Source organism: Eublepharis macularius, chromosome 9, assembly GCF_028583425.1.
Source record: "Eublepharis macularius isolate TG4126 chromosome 9, MPM_Emac_v1.0, whole genome shotgun sequence".
Classification (NCBI taxonomy): Eukaryota; Metazoa; Chordata; class Lepidosauria; order Squamata; family Eublepharidae; genus Eublepharis; species Eublepharis macularius.
The window spans coordinates 97,136,291-97,157,500 of record NC_072798.1 but is presented as its reverse complement, the minus strand read 5'-3'; the positions used below and the strand labels follow the sequence as shown (position 1 = coordinate 97,157,500).

At 42.4% G+C, this 21,210-nt stretch overlaps 1 protein-coding gene across 1 annotated transcript in view; it reads right to left on the bottom strand.

Moving 5' to 3' along the window:
* RELN (reelin) overlaps window positions 1–21,210 on the bottom strand; it is a 534,786-nt gene that overhangs the window by 364,847 nt on the left and 148,729 nt on the right. Inside the window, exon 3 of the mRNA XM_054988081.1 lies at window positions 17,334–17,469. Coding sequence (XP_054844056.1) covers window positions 17,334–17,469 — 136 coding nt within the window. The remainder of the gene's footprint in view (window positions 1–17,333; window positions 17,470–21,210) is intronic.

Sequence of the window (21,210 nt, the reverse complement as noted above, 5' to 3'; positions counted from 1 at the left end):
TTGCATTTCCAAGCACAATCTTCTTAGGCGTTAAATACCACCTATACATCATTTTGTAAACATTCTCTTTAATATTGGTACAAGTTGATATCTTCAAAGTGTTTTTCCACAAATACTCCCATGATTCCATTGTTATTTCTTTGTGAAAGTTTATTGCCCATTTCACCATCTGGACTTTGACTGTCTCGTCTTCCGTATGCCATTTTAAGAGTATTTTGTATATTTTCGAAATATCTTTTTTACCTTCTTGTAAGATCACTTCTTCTAGCTCTGAGTTTTTCAGTCTTATTCCTCCCCTTAAACAGTCTGAGTTGTAAAGGTCCCTGATTTGCCTATATTGAAACCATCCATATTGAGGAGATAACTCTTCTTGTGTCTTTATTTTTAATATTCTATGTTCCGTCAATGTTATCTCTTTATAAATTAAACATTGTTGTTCATTATAAACAGCTCTCGGATCTATTACTTCATATGGTACCACCCATGAAGGGATACCACTTTCCATGTAATTCTTGTATTTCTTCCAGATTGTGAAAAGGCTTCTTCTAATATAGTGATGCAAAAACATAGAGTCTGCTTTAACTTTGTCATACCACAAGTAGGCATGCCATCCAAACAATTTTTTGTGTCCCTCCAAGGCCAGCAATTTACGGTCTTTTAGCGTTATCCAATCTTTTAACCAAGCCAGACAAATTGCTTCATAATATAATCTTATGTTTGGCAGTTGCAGTCCCCCTCTTTCTTTCGAATCTTGTAATACTTTCATTTTCACCCGGGGTTTCCTGCCTGCCCACACGAAGTCTGAAATTTTTCTTTGCCATTTGTCGAATTGTTTGAAGTCTCAGATAATTGGAATAGTTTGCAGCAAAAACATCACGCATGGTAACACATTCATCTTCACTGCTGCTATTCTTCCCAACCATGACAAATTTAATTTATTCCATTTTATCAAATCTCTTTCTATTTGTTGCCACAGTTTCTTGTAATTATTTTTAAATAAATCTATATTTTTCGCAGTCAGCTCAATTCCTAAATATTTCACTTTGTTAGTTACCTCGCAGTCTGTTGTCTCCATTAATTCTTGCTGCTTTTGCTTCGTCATATTCTTACACAATATCTTCAACTTCTTTTTGTTCACATAAAATCCAGCCAAGTCTCCAAATTCCTTTATTTTATCCATTATTTTTGGCATGTTATATATTGGGTCTTCCACTATCAACATTACATCATCCGCAAATGCTCTGACTTTGTAGGAAAATTCCTTTATTTTTATGCCACGAATTGTATCGTCCTCTCGAATTTGGATCAGCAAAATTTCCAAAATCAAAATAAACAACAATGGAGACAATGGGCAGCCTTGTCTTGTACCTTTGCTTATTTTCAATTTTTTAGTCAAATCATCATTGTCTACAATTGCTGCACACTGGTCTTTATAAATTCCTTTAACTGCTTGTATAAACTTTTCTCCCATTTGCAGCTTTTCCATAGTGGCAAACATAAAGTCCCAGTTCAAATTATCAAATGCTTTTTCCACGTCCACAAAAAAGAAACCAACTTCCCTATCACAGTGCTTGTCGTAGTATTCAATAGCGTTTATTACTGTCCTTAAATTGTCCTTAATTTGTCTATTAGGTAGGAATCCAGCCTATTCTTCTGCAATAAATTCCGACATCCATCCCTTTAACCTTTCCGCCATAATTTTCACAAATATTTTATAGTCATTATTCAGCAGCGAAATTGGCCGATAGTTCTTAACATTAGTCAAATCCTGTCCATCTTTCGGGATCAGTGATATATTAGCTTCATTCCATGAATCAGGAATCTTTTGGCCTTGCAAAATTCCATTGATTACCTCCCTTAGAAACGGTGTCAGGTCATTGGCCATCATTCTATAAAACTTTGCTGTTATTCCATCCGGTCCAGGCGCTTTCCCTAATTTTGTTGATTGTATAGCTTCTTTTATTTCTTCCTCTGTCACTTCCCTATTTAACTTCTCTTTCCATTCCTCTGAAATTGTTGGAAGCTTCATTTTCTCCAAATATTCCACTATTGAATCTCTATTCACCTCCTTTTTTTGGTACAGTTTTGCATAAAATTTAAAAAAGGCTCTACTAATGGCAGATTGATCCATCAATATGTTATCCTCTTCTCGAATCTTGGTTATGGTTTTCTTCTCCTTTTTTTTCTTTAACTGCCACGCTAAGTATTTCCCAGGTTTATTTGCACCTTCAAACGACTTCTGCTTCATTTTTTTTAAATTCCACTCCAATTCTTTGTTATTCATTGCCGTCAATTGTTCCTGCAGGATTTTCATATCCTGATATATTTTCTTTTTCCCTGGTCTTTTCTTAAGTTGTATCTCTTTGGCTTTAATTTTTTCCATAATTTCAAGTCTCTTCTCTTCCTTTCTCTTCCTAGCTCTTGCATTCAAATCCATTAGTATTCCTCTAATCACAGCTTTATATGTGTCCCATACCTTATAAGTTGATACATCCTTGTTCAAATTGTACTGTATAAAGAATTTGGTCTCTCTTCGTAACAACGCAATGTTTTCTTCCGTCTGCAGCAAGTCTTCATTTATCCTCCATCCTCTTCTTTTAGTATTTTTTCCGAATCTCCACATTAATTGGATTATGATCTGAGCCTACCTTAGGCATTATCTCCACGTCTCTAGTCCATACCACCAATTCTTTGGAGGCCCAGATCATGTCAATTCTTGATAGTGTAAAATGTCTTGCAGAGTAAAATGTATATTGTCTATTTTTAGGATTTTGTCTCCTCCATACATCTTCCAGACTTTCTTGTTCCTTAATCGCAAAAAACGATTTTGGCAAAAGTCCTCTTTTTTTCTGTGCACTTTTAGATTTCTTGTCTTCTTCCAAGTTTGTAACTCCATTGGAGTCACCTGCCAGAATTATTTGATCATAGGTCAGTTCGTCTAGTTGTTTCTGTAAATCATTGAAAAAATTTTCTTTTGCCCCATTAGGCGCGTAAATTCCAATCACCAAAGTCTTCTTAGAATTCCAAATTATTTCCACTGCTATATATCTGGCTTCTGTGTCGCTTAAAACTAATTTTGGCTGCAGCTCTTCCTTTATATACAATACAACTCCTCTCTTCTTTTTGGAAGCTGCTGCAAATTCATTTCCAAGTTTTGCAAGTTTCAAATATTTTACATCCTGCTTTTTGATATGTGTCTCTCACATATCAATCACAAGAGATTTCTAAACTCTTATTTAAAAGGGGGACATTTATCTTAAAAACTCTAAACAGCCTGGGTTTCTCAGGGCTGGTCTTCTTCAGCATGAACCCATCCATCAGTTGACTCCTCCCCACACACACACTTTTTGAAGTGAGGTGTGGTGCTAATGGAGAGAGGATCTTTTCTGCAGGGGTGCCCAAGCTTTGGAACTGTCTCCTTAAGTCTGTTTGGTGCCATTTTTGTTAACATTTAGGTTGGCAATTAAAGTCTATCCTGTTTTCTTATGCTTTTAATGGCTTTTAACAGTTCTTTCATTCTATTTTGCTGATATTTTATCCATGGGTTGGATCCTATGGAGGATTTTTGCAGATGAAAGAGGGACATGATTTCCACTGATTCTTCCTTTCTGCGGCAAACCACTGAATCCCCCCCACCTCAGCTGTTCCTAAAGGTCCCCTTCTCTGCCAAGGGTGTTTTGGTATGTCATGGGGAGGGGAAAAGGGGGAGTTCCACTCCACAGGTGGATATTTCTTCTAACTGCAGACATTTCTGGTGAATCCAAACATATGCTTTTAATTGTCACTGCTAGTCTCATTTATATTTTGTTGTTTATTTCATTTTTATTCTTTTCTTTTCATGTATTATTAAACACAAACCTACACACAAGCTGAATGATGGAGAGGAAATTTCCTAAATAAATAAACAAATAAAATATATACTCCCAAGTAAATGAGTTCAATGTAACTTATCCTCAAGGAAACGGGATGTAGCCTGAGCTATTTTCATGGAGCTTAATTTGTCGCAAACAGAAACAATAAAAATTGCTCATGTGTAATATAGTGCCACTTAACACAAGTGCTTTCCCTGATCAGTCTATATTGTCCAATTTAGTTTTTCATCTAACCAGTGTCCTTGATATAAAAACGTGAGAACTTTAGTGTTACCATGAGTGCTAAAGTATACTTCCACCTTGGAAGGATCATTTGCTCTTTGTTCGTGAGAAAAAAATGTGTTTTTGCTACCAGGATACGTTTTTGCATAACATTCTATATAATGCCTTAACATAGACTCTTACCTTGCCCGAAGGAGGAAGACAATAGTTACTTTTAAACCCAACCTGCAGTCATTTTAGTCCACTACTACATTCCTAACAATGCTGCTTTTCCTTCTTTAAATAGTAAATGAGTGTAGATATTTTTATTATTTCCATTCTTTGTACAGTAGAGAAAAGGAGAGGCACTCAGCTATAACAGAAAAATACATTTTCACTAGAAAACTGGGTGCTACTAAGCAGAACAAAAGAGTCCTCTGAAGCTTTGCAATTTTTTACCATAAAATTGTGGTATAATCTGTTATCCCATTCATGAACAAGGCAGGCTGGATACGGCACTTCCAGCTGTTTTGTGATAGTTTCTTTGGAAATCATCTTAGAAATTAGAGTGTGCATGAATGAAGAGAGTTTTGTTTGTAAAGCACTCATAGAAATAAACACAGTCCATATTTAGCATGTAAAGTGTAGCAGAAACAAAAAATAAGTTTAAAAAAATTAGTCACAGGCAGAATAAAGCAGAATATACTGAGTTCCAAAAGATAAGCATTGCTATCTATGTAGATTTGATAACATTTGGAGGCAAGATTTATTGTGATTTATGCCAAGTCCTGCAATCTGGAGAGCATCAAAATAAAGCTGTTATCTTATAAAACATGTAGAAGGGAGCATAGATATAAGAGAAAGAAAACTGGGGAGCCAAATCTTATCCACCCTCAAAAGTTCTCAGCTTCTCCCTCCCTTCTCTGATCACAAATGCCTAGGATATTGAAGACTTCCTGGTTCCCAAAAGACTGCCATTTGACGTGACTACCAACTAGGACAAAATGACAAACTGGTGCTTACTTTAAAAACCAGATTTCAAAACATGGGCCAATTGGGGTCTGAAATCCTGATTAGAGATGGGCATAAAAAGCAATACGAACTAAAAAAAGCCACGAACAGCCCAATCAGCTGTTCGAGAACAAGCTGCTGGTGAGGCCCCATTCTAAACGAAAAGGTGGTTGTTGCAAGCCTTGTTTGTTGCTGTTCGTCCAGCCAGACAATCTGGCACCTGCAATCAATTCCCTTGACAACCGGAGGCAGGGTCTGCCTGAACTCTGTCTGAACTCCTGCTGTTGCCCTGGAAACCCCAATCTAAGCCCAATTTAGCTTGATAGGCAGGTCTTCCTTTCAAGTGTGGAGCTCCAAATTTGTAACAAGGAAGCAAAGACCAGGGGGGAGGGGGGCTCCCAGCTCTGGTTTTGCAGACAGTGAGGAAGAGACAGTTGCTGTTGGCATTTTTAGAGAGAGACAGGGAGAGTGCATTGGAGCTTGAATTTTCTTTGTGTGTGGTGGGATAGGGATCTATCTCTTCATGTTCCCGGGCTGCTGCCAGGCTCTGGGCCAAGCTATTATTTATTATTAGTACATTTCCTGCTGCCTGCTCAGGTAGGGTTTCTGGGAGTGGTGCAGTAGGAATCTTGATGGCTGGAGGAGAGCCTGCTGGCCCCCATGAACAATGAACATGTTCATGAACAGGTCATGTTCGTCAATGTACGATGTTCGTGGATGGCAACGAACAACAAACACCATGTTCGGGGTTTTTTTCTGTTTGTGCCCATATCTAAATCTGATTTGTAGGCAACAACCACAGCATTCCCAACACTGCTTTGACAAATACCAGATTCGGGGGGAGGGGTCGTCCCTGGGGAGGATGCAATAGCACTTCCAAGTAATCTCTAGGCTGCCTCCCCTAGGCTCTCTGGTGTTTACCATACGAACTAATAGTAATTCCTATGAATATCAATATGTGTTGGCCATTTTTATCCCCCTCCTCAATTCCTTGGGAGCAGGAAATTGGGAGACAGGATAATTCCCCACATTGGATGAGTGCATGGGAGGCCTATTGTCATTTTGTCCACTTTAGACAAAGCAACAAATGGTACATTCCAGGGGGTCTTAGTGTTCACATGCATGCGAACCCTGAATCTATATTAATGTGAGTGGCAGCAGGGATACCTGTTGCTTCTGGTGAAACTGATGCACATCCATGAAAAAAAAGGGCCCATGCATGTGCATAGCCTGCCATTTTGGTGTAGTGGTTAAGAGCGCAGGACTCTAATCTGGAGAGCCAGGTTTGATTCCCCACTCCCCTGCTTGAAGCTAGCTGGGTGACCTTGGATCAGTCACAGCTCTCTTAGAGCTCTCTCAGCCCCACCCACCTCACAGGGTGTTTTGTTGTGGGGATAATAATAACATACTTTGTAAACCGCTCTGAGTGGGCATTAAGTTGTCCTGAAGGGTGGCATATAAATTGAATGTTATTATTATTATTATTTCATGTAATATAGTTCCTACAGTATATTTTTTTCACTGCACTGTTTTTTTAAAAATTATTTTTATTAATTTTTCATAAACAAACAACATATTTAAACAGTGAATGTAGTAAAAATAACAGATTATTAATTTTGTGATAGTACAATATTAGTGATCAGGTCCTATTAAACTTGATAGATTAGTTATACTAGCAGTATAAAGATTGCTTAGTTTTTCAAAAGATACAAGAAGCCAGATTAAATAACTGAGTAATACAATTAGCAACAGTGCAACATTTAGTAGGGCTTATAAATTTCTGACTATCTCTGTTAAATTAGTAGTCCTATGAAAAAGGGATTTCTACATTCTTACAAAAACCCTAAAAAAATAAATCTATCTATCTATATATATAAAATAACAGTGAAAACTTTACCCCCTACCCACCACCCATCTAAAAGGCTATATATTAATAACAATATGTTTATACCTCCCTCCCCCCTTTTCACCCCACAAAAACTATTGAACTCAAATTAACAACAAATGGCAAGCGATTTACATACCAAATGCTAAACCTAAAAATATGATATATGTACAGCCTCTGAGAGACCCTATGGGAAGTATCCTCCTTTGGGTCTGTTGAACAAAAGTGCAACATCAAGGGGCTGTCATTGTTGGTGTCAGGTTCAGAATGCTTCCCTATATGTTGTAACCAAAGAGACTCCATTTTAATTCTTTTAGTGTTCTGAGTGCTTTCTTCACAGGTGCCAAGATGTTCCCTAGCAGCTATCTCTCAGAGGAGGAATGTTTTGGCTACAGCTTTTCCAATCCTGGGAAACTTTCACTTTCTCAGCTTCAAACGGATTGTTTTGAGAACTGTGGGGGGAGGCTGGGCCTACTGAGTCTTGATACTTTGTACTGTATTCTTTGCTTCTCATTCGTAACAATACACGTGTACCAGTTCAGATATTGCATCTGGACCAGTGGACTATAATGGTTGCTTTTTTCAGTAAATCTTTTGAAAACAACGGACTCTTGTCTGATTGCAGAAGGTAGTCTGGATACAACTATTATTTAGCCACAGATCTGACATTTTGTTACGAATCACACCTGTTCCAATGCCTAAACCGGAGCAGCCGGATACCAAAGCCGTTCCCGACAGGGACCCTTTGTTCGATCCCTATGCCTCCCCCGGTTCGGAAGGACTGGAACCTCAAGGACCCGTTCAAAGGGGAACAGGGTCTTCTGTTACTACAATATACACCCTCACTCCTAGCAGAACGGATACTCGGCCCACAGCAGCAGCTGACCCACTTATATCCTTACCAACGCCGACCCAGTGGGGATCGAGGCCTAGATACGCGAGGGAAAGGAGAGCGAGTACTGTGTTCACGCAACCCCCGATGGAAGGCCGATGGAATTTGGCTGTGATTGCAGAGCATCCCAGTAGCCAACCTTGGTACTATTGGAACTGTGAGGCTGACCAGATGGAGTGGGATTGAAGAGGTTCGGAGAGTACCCAGACGTGGGAAATGTCCCGCCGCGATGTAATGAGTTGGGACTATGCAGAAGTTGCTCCGTGGACGGGGCAACAAGATTCGAGTGAGCACACGTGGATACAATTGCAGAGCCAAACCACAGCAGTAGATGCCGGAATTTCGGTGGTCACAGGATTAGCGAAAGGAATCCTGGCGGGGAGATAGCATGAAGAGCAAGGTAATGGGGCCCAGGGCATGGGAGAAATAAGACCTTGGCCCGGGGCATCCTATGCAGAATATTTAGAGACTACGCAAGTCCCTGGTGAACCTCCCCAGAAGTATGCTGAAACCGAGACCACGGCGGTGGACTCGAATAGGGTACAGATCCTAGAGGAGAGATTGTCGAGTATGGAAGAGAGCCGGGCCCATGCAGTCCATTTGCTATCCGTGTTGGTGGTTGGGGGATCAGATGGGAGCCAAGAGACGGCCTCAGGCGTACAGAGTATCAGTCAAAGCTTGTTAACTTTACAAAGAATCATTCCGTGGACAGAAACCGGGGTACCAAATCAACCACTCCCGTTAGCTGACGATTCGCAACAACCTGTACAGCCACTGAACCCCACACCAGGGCCAGTCGATGAACAGCCGAATGACACCGAAGAAGAGGAAGAAGAGGAAGAGGAGGAAATAGCAGGAGGGGGACCACCGCGAGAGGAGCCGAGGGGGACTCCGCCGCCTCCCGGGAGTACCCCGCAACACCCGCCGGGGGAAGCTCCAATCCTTACGCCCGCACCAATTCCACCGCAAGGACCACCAGCTACCCCACCGACTACAACAGTACAGCAAGGGCAGCCGTTCCTGCCAAGGCTCGTGGCACCGATTGCACGGGGCACCACTCACAAGCAATACCCGCTGACGGGATCGATAGGACGGGGCACTACACCCCGGCCTCTACTGCAACCGGGACCGAGGGGACCTCCTCCCCCAACACAGCCCGTTCCGAGAGGACCTCCTCCACCGCTACAACCAGTTCCGAGGGGACCTCCGCCACCGCTACAGCCAGTGCCGAGAGGACCCCCTCCGCCAGTTCAACCAGTCCCGAGGGGACCTCCTCCGCCAATTCAGCTGGTACCGAGAGGACTGCCTCCTCCATTACAACCTCAACCGAGACCCCAGCAACCTCCGATACAACCTCCCCCGGTACAGCCTCATCCGCAGTACCCAGATGGGGGACCTCAACCAGTGCCTATAGAATATTACCCACAGCTTGCGCCGGTCACCAGACCCCCGGAATTGCCAATGGGGTGGGTAAAACTGGAAGCCACATTCGACGGAGACCCGTCCAAATTAGGATTTTTCCTAGTACAAGCTTTACAATTCTTTAACCGTTGGGGACATTTGTTTGGAGATGAAGCCAGCCAAATCGAACACTTGGGGTCTCGCCTACAAGGAAAAGCAGCAGAATGGTATGTAGCCCTCTACGAATTAGGGGCCCCTGAATTAAACACATTACAAGGTCTTGTAGATGTGCTCCGTGCCCAATACGAAGACCCTCTGGAAGAAAGTAGAGCTCGAACAGAATTACAATCTATTAGACAAGGCAGCACGTCGGCTAGAGACTATGTTACAAAATTCCGACAACTGGCCGCCAAATGTCCAAGGTGTGAGGAGTCCACCAAAATAATTCTGTTCAAACAGGGCATGAATCCCAGACTATTGGACAGGGCCCTGATGCAAGATAATCCCCCCACACTTTTGGGGTGGATTCAGTTAGCTTGTGAAGTGGAAAATAGTATGCAAAAAGTACGCTTGGTCAAACAGCAACAAACTGCTGGGCACCAGCGCTCATCTGTAGTTGTGAGAGGGAGCAAGGGTGCTGGATATGCAACTAGAGGAGCGAGAGATGCTAGATGGCAACAGGGGTTGTGTCTACAGTGTGGCCAAAGCAGTCACTTTGCGGCACAATGTCCGTTCCGGCCTGTGCAAAGAACTCCGTTCCTACCAAGGCGTCCAGCCCCCACCTCTCAGCCCACGCCAGCCCGCCCGACACCCGCTCCCAGAGCGTTGAGAGGCAGAGGGACTTTCCGCAGAAATCCTCACGAAAAAGGCTTAGAGCTCGAAGAAATTATGGACTATGATTCAACAGCTCTAATCGGTGAGGAAAACCCCGAAAGTCCTGCCTTGGGAAACGAGATGGATCTGTCATAAAAGGACCCAAGCGGCAGATCAAAACCCAGTCAGTTCCAATTCCGGAAAGACCTCATGGGTCCATACTATTCATACCAGTAATGTTAGTTAACCCAGAAAGAAAAACACATATTCGTGTGCAAGCTCTGATAGACTCGGGCTGCTCTAGAGACATTATTGCACCAGCCTTAGTAAATGGATTAGTACTCCCTGTAAAAGAACTGGAAACTCCAGTCATTTTTGAACAAATGGATGGCACTAATATGAATCCTGTCACTACCGAAACTATACCTGTCATTACAAGTATGGGACAACATTGGGAGATGAGATCCTTCGTAATTAGTGCTACAGCAAAGTATCCTTTAATACTGGGAAGCAGATGGTTGTGGGATCACAACCCCTATATAGACTGGAAAGTAGGAAGCATTACATTTTCCCATGAAAAATGTGAAAATCATCGTTGGAATCAAAAGTGGGGAAAAAACCCTACTCTCAATGAACAAGCCCTGTTAACTCAAGAAGAAGTTAACCAAATACCTAAACAATATAGAGCTTATGTCCAAGCCTTCACCGAAGAAGAGGCCAACTCCTTACCTCCCCACCGGAGGACGGACTGTGCCGTGGAAATTTTACCGGGGGCATCTTTACCTAAAGGCAGACTGTATCCTATGAGTCCAAATGAGCGAGAGGAGCTCCGCAAATTCATTGACACTAATCTTCAAAGAGGATTCATCCAACCCGCAAATAGCCCGCATGCTGCTCCAGTGTTATTTGTCAAAAAAAAGGATGGGGGATTGAGGCTGTGCACAGACTTTAGAGGACTTAATGCAGTCTCCTCCAGCAACGCATACCCCATCCCCCTCATCTGGGATCTACTCAACGTCATGGCACAAGGTAAGATCTTTACAAAATTGGATTTAAAAGATGCTTACTTCCACGTTCGTATAAGAGAAGGCGATGAATGGAAAACAGCGTTCAATACACCCCTCAGCCAATACGAATACTTAGTTATGCCTTTTGGCCTGGCCGGGGCCCCCTCGGTTTTCATGGCCATGATCAATGAAGTATTGCATGACTTTTTGTACAAAGGAGTAGTGGTGTATCTAGATGACGTTTTAATTTATTCAGAATCTGAAGAAGAACACGTAGAACTGGTGAAAAAAGTGTTAACTACTCTAATGTGTAACAAATTGCCCATTAAACTGTCCAAATGTGAGTTTCATAAGACGGAACTCACCTATCTGGGATATTGCATCTCCAAAGATGGTCTAAAAATGGACCCGAGCAAAGTGCAAGCTGTCCAAGAATGGCAAACACCCACTACGCGCAAAGAACTACAATCCTTTCTAGGGTTTGCCAATTTTTATAGAGAGTTTATAGCAAACTTTGCTCAAATAACACTTCCCCTAACTGAACTGTTAAAAACCAAAGACAAAGGGGAACAAGCTAAAAAACCCAGCGCTAAATTGTCATGGACGCCACAATGCCAAGCAGCATTCAATCAGCTCAAAACCCAATTTATTTCCAAACCAGTCCTGCAGCACCCTGACGAAAATCGCCCATTTGTAGTGCAAGTAGACGCCAGCGATACTGCGATTGGAGGCGTCCTCTTGCAGCGGGGGGAGGACGATGTGCTTAAACCCTGTGCCTTCCTATCCCGCAAATGTTCTGAACCTGAAAGAAATTGGAATGTTTGGGAAAAGGAAGCTTTTGCTGTAAAGGCAGCGCTCTCCACCTGGAGACACTGGTTAGAGGGAGCCCATCATCCGTTTGAGGTCTGGACGGATCACAAGAATTTAGAAGCCCTACGCAGTCCGCGAAGGCTGAATGCCAAACAATTGCGATGGGCAGAGTACTTTTCTAAATTCAACTTCACTTTGAACTTTTTGCCCGGCAAAACTAACTTCCTTGCCGACGCCCTATCGTGCATGCCCCAACATAAGAGCAAGCGGGAGGAGACTATAGACACTGTCTTTTCCCCTACGCAATTAGGGGGAGTGGTTACAACGCGCCGTCGCGCCACCCAACCTCCTCAAACAGACCAAGGGTGGAGACAAAAACTGAAAGCTGAAGTGGAAAAGGAGGGGGGAAATGTACCCAAGGAAAAGTTACAACAATCCGAACAAGGAGAGTGGCTTTGGGGGGACTGCTTTTATGTACCCAGCAGTTTAAGAAAAGAAGTGTTACAACGCTGTCACGACGCCCCTACGGCTGGCCACTATGGATACTTAAAAACACTCCATCTAGTGCAACAGCAATTCTGGTGGCCAGGCATGCGCAAAGACATTTCCCAATATATAGCGTCATGCCCCATCGGTCTCAGTGCCAAATCACGCAAAGGCAAGCCACCCGGACTTTTGCAACCTTTAGAAACGCCAAACAGACCCTGGGAAACCATATCCATGGATTTTATCACAGACCTCCCCGCCTCCAAGGGCCACACTTGCATTTTGGTTGTAGTGGATTTGTTCTCCAAGCAAGCTCATTTCATACCTTACACCACTATACCTTCGGCCCGAAAGCTAGCAGATATCTTCCTAAAACACATTGTTAAACTGCATTCTTTTCCATCAAAGGTGATTTCGGACCGCGGCGGACAGTTTGTTGCCAACTTCTGGCAGGAGCTTCTACAAATTATGGGAATTGAGCAAGGTTTAAATTCCAGCCATCATCCTCAAACCAACGGACAATCCGAAAAAACTAATCAAATATTAGAACAGTTCCTCCACTGTTATATCAATTTTCAACAAGACAACTGGATCGATTTGCTTCCCTTAGCGGAATTCTCATACAATAACAGTGTACATGCCTCCACTGGAGAAATTCCCTTCAAAGTAGTATATGGCTTCCACTTCAAACCCTTCCCGTTTGAAGCGCTCCCCCCTCCTGCTTCAGCGTCCCGAGATGTTTCCGAATGGTGTGGGGAAGCAGCTCAACAATGGACTCTGATTAAAAAGCATCTCGACAAAGCCAAACAGGATTACAAAAAGTATGCTGATCGCCATCGTGTGGCCGAATGGGACTTACAACCTGGAGATCTTGTTTATCTATCTACAAAAAATTTAAAAGTTACTTAAACCAGCCGAAAACTAGCATTGAAATTTCTGGGACCTTTTCCTGTTCGTAAAGTAATCAATAGAGTGACTGTAGCCCTGGATTTACCAAAGAACCTACGCCATGTACATGATACATTCCATGTCAGCCTCTTAAAAAAAAGTTCCCCTAGCAAAACAATGGCACACCCGTGCCCCTTCTATCCCTACTTTGATTGATGACCAAACCCATTATGAAGTGCAGCAAATTTTGGACTCTGAACTTAAAAGAAATCAGCTGTTTTATCTTATCAGATGGAAAGACTTTGACTCTGGGTTTGATGAATGGGTGAACTCTGTGCATGTTCATGCGCCTAGATTAGTAAAAGCATTCCATACTCGCTATCCGCATAAACCAGGGGGAGGGGCATTTTAGGGAGGGCAGAAATGTCAGGTTCAGAATGCTTCCCTATATGTTGTAACCAAAGAGACTCCATTTTAATTCTTCTAGTGTTCTGAGTGCTTTCTTCACAGGTGCCAAGATGTTCCCTAGCAGCTCTTAGAGGAGGGATTTTTTGGCTACAGCTTTTCCAATCCTGGGAAACTTTCACTTTCTCAGCTTCAAAGGGATTGTTTTGAGAACTGGGAGGGGAGGCTGGGCCTACTGAGTCTTGATACTTTGTACTGTATTCTTTGCTTCTCATTCGTAACAATACACGTGTACCAGTTCAGATATTGCATCTGGACCAGTGGACTATAATGGTTGCTTTTTTCAGTAAATCTTCTGAAAACAACGGACTCTTGTCTGATTGCAGAAGGTAGTCTGGATACAACTATTATTTAGCCACAGATCTGACAGTTGGGAGCAAGAGAAAACTGGCTCCCCCCACTCCCCAAAAACCTCAATACTGCCTGGTAGCATGAACTGCTTGTTACATTTTAAACTATGATTTCTAAGTTTTGATTGTTCCCCCTTCCCCACTTATACAGCTTTTAAGGAAAGAAAAAAAATCAGTGTTTCTTGACTCTGGAAAGTTCAGTTGTTTCTAATTGGAATTTTGCTTCCTTTATGACGAGTAGGTCGTCATGAGTGTTCTTTTTTGTGCAGATTTTGATAGGTCAGTTGAGGTAGTGTCCAGTTTCTGCTTGTCCTGATTCATGGTCTGATGCATAAAGACGTTGGTCTTTAAATTGGACGCATAGTGTAGCATACTTGATACATTTATATTTTAGTTTTGCTGTACATAATGCCTCGGTAGTCATTTTGAGATCTCTTCTCTTGTTTAATATCTCCTTGGGAAGATCTGTAAAAATCTGGATTAGGGCTTCATTACACTTAAGCATTTTTTGTTCTCTTGCAATCTCTAGATTCTTTTTCTTGTTTCCCAATCTGGGAACGTAGCTATAATATCCCTTGGAGTTTTCTTGTTTGCTTTTAGGGGTCCCACCCAGTAAGCTTTGGAAATTATTGGAGTGATTTTTGTTTGGCTGCAAAAAACTGGCTAGCCATTTAGCTAGGAACGAAGATAGATTTAGTTTTGATGTAAATTCCTCATTCACCCCCCTAAATTTAAGATTCTGCTGGCGTCCTATTAATTCCAGGCTTATAATTCTTTCATGCATCTCTTCTTTCTCTTGTTGCATAGTGCATATTTCAGATTGCAAAGAGTTAGAAATATCTAATTCATTATCAGTCTTTTGAATAATTACTCATTTTTGCTTGAAGGTCAGCTATCTGATCAGAGAGTGGCTTTATAAGATCTGTCATTTTATTTAAGATATTAAGTTCCACGCTTGCAAACAAAGTTGCTAGATCAGAGTCAGGAGAGGTATTCATTAAAGCTCCTACCTCGTTTCCCATCAGCTGCATTTTGCTTGTGTTGCTTGCTTTGCTTGCAATTGCTTTCTCGGCCTGGGTTGGAGGGAAAAAGTCCTGCAGACGCTTTGCAACTGTGCCATTTTGCTCCTGCACTGGGCAGGGGGTTGGACTAGATGGTCTGTATGGCCCCTTCCAACTCTATGATTCTATGATTCTATGATTCTTAGTCTTCTCATTGTGCTTCCCCATGTCTGGGGGTGATTTTCATTAAGATAAGATGTGGATTTTAGAGGAATTTGGAGCAGGGTGGGACAGAGCTCAGCTCTCAGACATCGATCTTCTCAGACATCGATGCCACCCCACAGTATATTTTTGCAATATTTTCACTACTGATAACTTATTGTAGGGCAGTTACACTTTTTCTTGGCTTTTAAAGCAATACAAAACAAACAAATGAAAGTTTACGGAGACAATAACTACAGACTGGGTAGAGCCTTCAGTAATGTATAATGGTGGTTGGGGAGGCCTTGGACAGCAATGCTTGGCATTTTTTCAAAGACATCTGTGACTTTATTTCTACCTCTAAAATGTTGGATATATGATCAAGAGTATGTGACCTGAAATTCTTGGTTCAAATCTCTGTTTAGTTATAAATTCACTGAGGAATCTTAAGAAAGTCAATTTCCTGAAATATGAGATAATCCTGTAGGAAAACTTTCATTTGCCTTTCACCATTGATAACTGAGAGCCAAGCTACAAGTGACTTTCTTCACGTGGAGAACATTTGATTGTTCTTGCAAGTTTACCTGGGACGTGAAGTCCGAGTGTCCTTTCCCGCTGGCTGAAGAGTCAGAGAAAGCTGGCAGTAGCAGCAGCTTTTGCAAATCATTCCTCCAGTCACAAGCCTGTGGGACAAGATGGCTTCTCAACAATCGTTGGGGGGCAGGCAGCTGCTACTTTCTCCCTGGACGTCCTGCTCCCGGGGAGCTGCTCTGGAGAAAGCCGCCGTGTCAGTGAAGCTCTAGCCACAGCGACAACGGAAGAATCTGCTGCTGCTCTAACATGCCCTTCCCCTGCTCCTGAGTTCCCAGAGAAAAACTGGAATGAGGGCATGTTAGAGCAGCAGCAGATCCCTCAGCTGTTGCTGTGGCTGGAGCTTCATCAACGCAGTGGCTTTTTCCAGAGCAGCTCCCTGGGAGCAGGCAGCCTGCAGGATGCCCAGGGAGAAAGTAGCAGCTGCCTGCCCCCAAATGATCATTGGGAGCCCTCTTGTCCCACAGGCTTGTGACTGGAGGAACGATTTGCAAAAGCTGCTGCTGCTGCAGGCATTCTCTGGCTCTTCCGCCAGCAAATCTAACAGAGAGGGGAAGGACTCTCAGACTTCACTTCCCAGGTAAACTTGAGAGAACAATCAAGTGTTCTCCACGTGAAGAAAGTCACTTGTAGCTTGGCTCTACGGCAGCACATAGGTAGAGAACCCATCCCTTGAGTACACTGATTGTCAGAGGATAGGTCAAGCTTCTTACCCGATCCAATAACTTTGGATGAGGAATGTGTGGTTTTCTAGTCAAGAAAGCAGTATTAGTCAAGCTCCTTGTTTTGCTGAGATCAGTGATTATACCTGCCAACATATTGTGGCTTTTAAAAATTGGGGGGGAGGGAGGAGTGGCTCTGAATTTGATGAAACAGATGCTGGGGAACAGGGATTTAATCTTTTCTTCCTGTACTATTTTCTGAACTAGTCTCCTAGCTCCCTCATGCAATGCTGCTGTCAAGTATGTATGTAAGTTAGAGGGGTGGGAGAGAGAATACAGGCAATTAAAATGAAATGCTAAATACACTCATGTCATCTGCACATAAACACAGTGTAGTGGATGGATTGATTTGCCTCTAAGTAATTTAGATCTTTAGCAAATCTGTGTTTACCTACTGAATTAAAGTCTTCAAAGATAATTCGTGTACACGGACTGAGATTTATGAATGTGCACATTATTTCTCCAGAGTAGTATACAAAAGTACACTTCTGCTTATGGAGGAATCTTATGTTCACAGAAGGAGTCTCCTGTACAAAGAAGGACCCCTTCCATCCATGTTGGCCTTTTATGAATAGAACAATTCTTCCATAAATGGAAGAAGTCCTTCCATGAAAGGAAAATTTTTCTATTGGTGGAAGGGCATCTTTAGAACCAATCCATACATGATTGTGGCATACAGATATGCCACAGTGAAAGAGCTTTGCTTAGCATTATCAATAATAGCACCAGATACTTACATAAAATTCACACAGCCTGTTCCTGCAGGTGGGGCAATCCAAACAAAACTGAGATTTGTTGTTGGTAAATGGCTTACATGTGATGCAACCACACTGCACATGAACTGATTTCCAAACTGGTGATCAGACATTATTCCTATGAGAAAGACAAAAAATAAGAGTGAAACATATTGGCATTTAAACACAAATACTTTGTTTTGGAAGTATTAAAGTTGTGCTAAGGAATGAATTTATAACAAACTGTGCATCAACTAAAAATACAGGATACTATTATTTTTCAGATTTTTGGATTTGAGCACGCAGGTTAAACTCAGAATTGTTTGCTGGAAAATTCATCTTTGTGTTTTCCAATGTGTAATATTTACAGTTTCTTTTTGAACACAGTACCTAAGGAAATACCTTGCCTGTGATCGCTTACAATAAATATTGACATTTCAAGCTCAAAAAAGAGTCACATTATTTTTGATTAAATACCCAAAAAAGGAATAACAGCATAGAATTCCCAAGTAGAACTATTTAGAATGATTAAAGGGTATGTGTATTTCTTGCAATCAGTTTTTCATAATAAAAAGATTATTGAACACATATCCCTGCACTAGGTATACTTGCACAATGTTTTTATTTCATCTGTAAACTGAACATACAGCGTTTTCAACCGATCCTGCAACAATCCAAACAACAAAGAAAATTCAAAGAAAACACAAAAACCAAAATCACCAAGAAACAACAGCCTACAAATACATCCTCCTCACCCCATAGGACATTCTAACTTAGTTCTGGTATCTACCCACACGGAGAAAAAATGTATGAAACAGTAGATCATGGATATAATCAACACACACACCCATGATGACAATGGTAACTGGCGGCCCGCAGAGTCACCAGCACAGGTACCAGGCCCTGCAACAGACCCAGATGCCAGCTCTGCCCCTATATCTACCCAGGGAATACAATTACAGGACCCAATGGCATCAACTACACTGTCTCTGGCTCTTACAGCTGCTCATCCTCCAATCTGATATATGCCCTCATGTGCCAACAATGTCCTTGTACATTGGACAAACCAGCCAACCTCTACGCAAAAGAATAAATGGACACAAATCTGACATTAGACATGGAAACGTCCAGAAACCAGTGGGAGAACACTTCAATCTACCAGGACATTCCATCAAAGACTTAAAGGTTGCTGTAGTTCAACAGAAACCTTTCAAAAACAAAATCCAATGGGAGGCTGCTGAATTGGAATTCATATGCAAATCTAACTCTGTCAAGCTGGGACTGAATAGGGACTATGAATGGTTATCACGTTATCACAGGTAACAGATTTCCTTTACAGAGGCGGGGTCTGGGGGAGCCCAGTGGCGCCTGGCGAGGGCTTTCGGGGACCACAGTTCTCTTTGTCAGATGCATCTGACGGGGAGAGCTGCGGTTATCGAAGGCTTATACTACATAGGAATTGGATGGTCTAGCTGTTTTACTGCTGCAAACTAACACGGCAAACTCCTTTGAAGCCTCACCCAAGCCAACTGACCCCCACACCAAAAGGAGATGTTTACATTTACTAGCAAAGGAATGTTTTGGTTGCATCCTCCCTCTCCCCCCCTAACTGCATAAGAACATAAGAACATAAGCAAAGCCATGTTGGATCAGGCCAGTGGCCCATCCAGTCCAACATTCTGTCACACACAGTGGCTAGAAATCCAGTGCCATCTAAAGGACTGTCAGTGAGGCCAGGACACCAGAAGCCCTCCCACTGCCTTCCTTCCAGCACCAAGACAACAGAGCACCACCTCCCCACAAAGAGAATACCATCTATCTCCTGTGGCTAATAGCCACTGATGGACCTCTGCTCCATATATTTGTCCAGTCCCCTCTTGAAGCTGGCAATGCTTGTAGCTGCCACCACCTCCTGTGGCAACGAATTCCATGTGTTTATCACCCTTTGTGTAAAGTAGTATTTTCTTCTATCTGTTCTAACCCGACTGCTCAATAATTTCATAGAGTGCCCACGAGTTCTTGTATTGTGAGAAAGGGAGAAAAACACATCTTTCTCGACCTTCTCTAACCCGTGCATTATCTTGTAAACCTCTATCATGTCTCCCCTCAGTCGTCTTTTCTCCAGGCTAAAGAGCCCCAAGCGCCTCAATCTTTCCTCATAGGGAAAGTGTTCCAACCCTTTAATCATTTTAGTTGCCCTTCTCTGTACTTTTTCCAGTGCTATGATATCTTTTTTAAGGTGTGGCGACCAGAACTGTACACAGTACTCCAAATGAGGCCTCACCATCGATTTATACAGAGGCATTATGATACCGGCTGATTTGTTTTCAATCCCTTTCCTAATAACCCCTAGCATAGCATTAGCTTTTTTTATGGCAGTCGCACACTGTGCTGACGTTTTTAGTGAGTTATCTATCATGACTCCAAGATCTCTCTCTTGGTCAGTCTCCGCCAGTTCAGACCCCATCAACTTGTATTTATATTTTGGATTTTTGGTTCCAATGTGCATTACTTTGCACTTGGCTACATTGAACCTCATTTGCCACATGGATGCCCACTCTTCTAGCCTCGACAGATCCCTTTGGAGTGCCTCACAATCCTCTCTGGCTTTCACCACCCTGAACAATTTCGTGTCATCTGCAAATTTAGCCACTTCACTGCTTAATCCCAATTCCAAATCATTAATAAACAAGTTAAAAAGCATTGGACCCAATACCGACCCCTGTGGCACCCCACTGCTCACCACCCTCCACTGTGAGAAGTGCCCGTTTATGCTCACTCTCTGTTTCCTATTAATTAGCCAGTTTTCGATCCACAAGAGGACTTGGCCCTTTATCCCATAGCTACTGAGCTTACTTAGGAGCCTTTGATGAGGAACTTTGTCAAAAGCTTTCTGGAAGTCAAGATAAACAATATCTATCGGGTCTCCCTTGTCCACTTGTTTGTTCACTCCCTCAAAGAACTCTAACAGATTGGTGAGACAAGATCTTCCCTTACAGAACCCATGCTGAGTTTTCCTCATCAGCTTTTGGTCATCAATGTGCCCACTAATTTTATTTTTGATAATAGTTTCCACCAACTTACCCGGTATTGACGTCAGGCTGACTGGCCTGTAATTTCCCGGATCTCCCCTGGAACCTTTTTTAAAGATGGGGACAACATTAGCTACCTTCCAGTCCTCAGGAACAGATGCAGAGTTTAATGACAGATTACATATTTTTGTGAGGAGATCTACAAGTTCACACTTGAGTTCTTTCAGAACTCTTGGATGTATGCCATCTGGGCCCGGTGATTTATCAGTTTTTAAATTATCTAGCAGTCGCATAACCTCCTCTCTCGTCACCTCAATGTGACTCAGGTCTTTCAAAACCCCTCCCAAAGTCAGTGCTTCCGGAGTGGGCATGCACTTCTTATCTTCCACAGTGAAGACAGAAGCAAAGAACGCATTCAGCTTCTCGGCCATTTCCCTATCACCCTTTAGTAATCCTTTTACGCCTTGGTCATCCAAGGGCCCCACGGCCTCCCTAGCTGGTTTCCTACTTCTAATATATTTAAAGAATTGTTTATTGTTTTTCTTTATGTTCTTTGCAATATGCTCCTCATATTCCCTTTTTGCCTGTCTGATCACAGACTTGCACTTTTTTTGCCACAGCTTATGCTCCTTTTTATCAACCTCACTCCGACTAGTTTTCCACTGCCTAAAAGAATCCTTTTTACCTTTTACAGCTTCTATTACATTGCTTGTTAACCATGCTGGCCTTTTCCTAAACCTATTTGTGCCTTTCCTAACCAGCGGTATATATTTAATTTGAGCTTCCAGGATTGTAGTTTTAAATAGTCTCCAAGATTCCCCAAGTGTTTTGACCTTTTTTACTTTCCC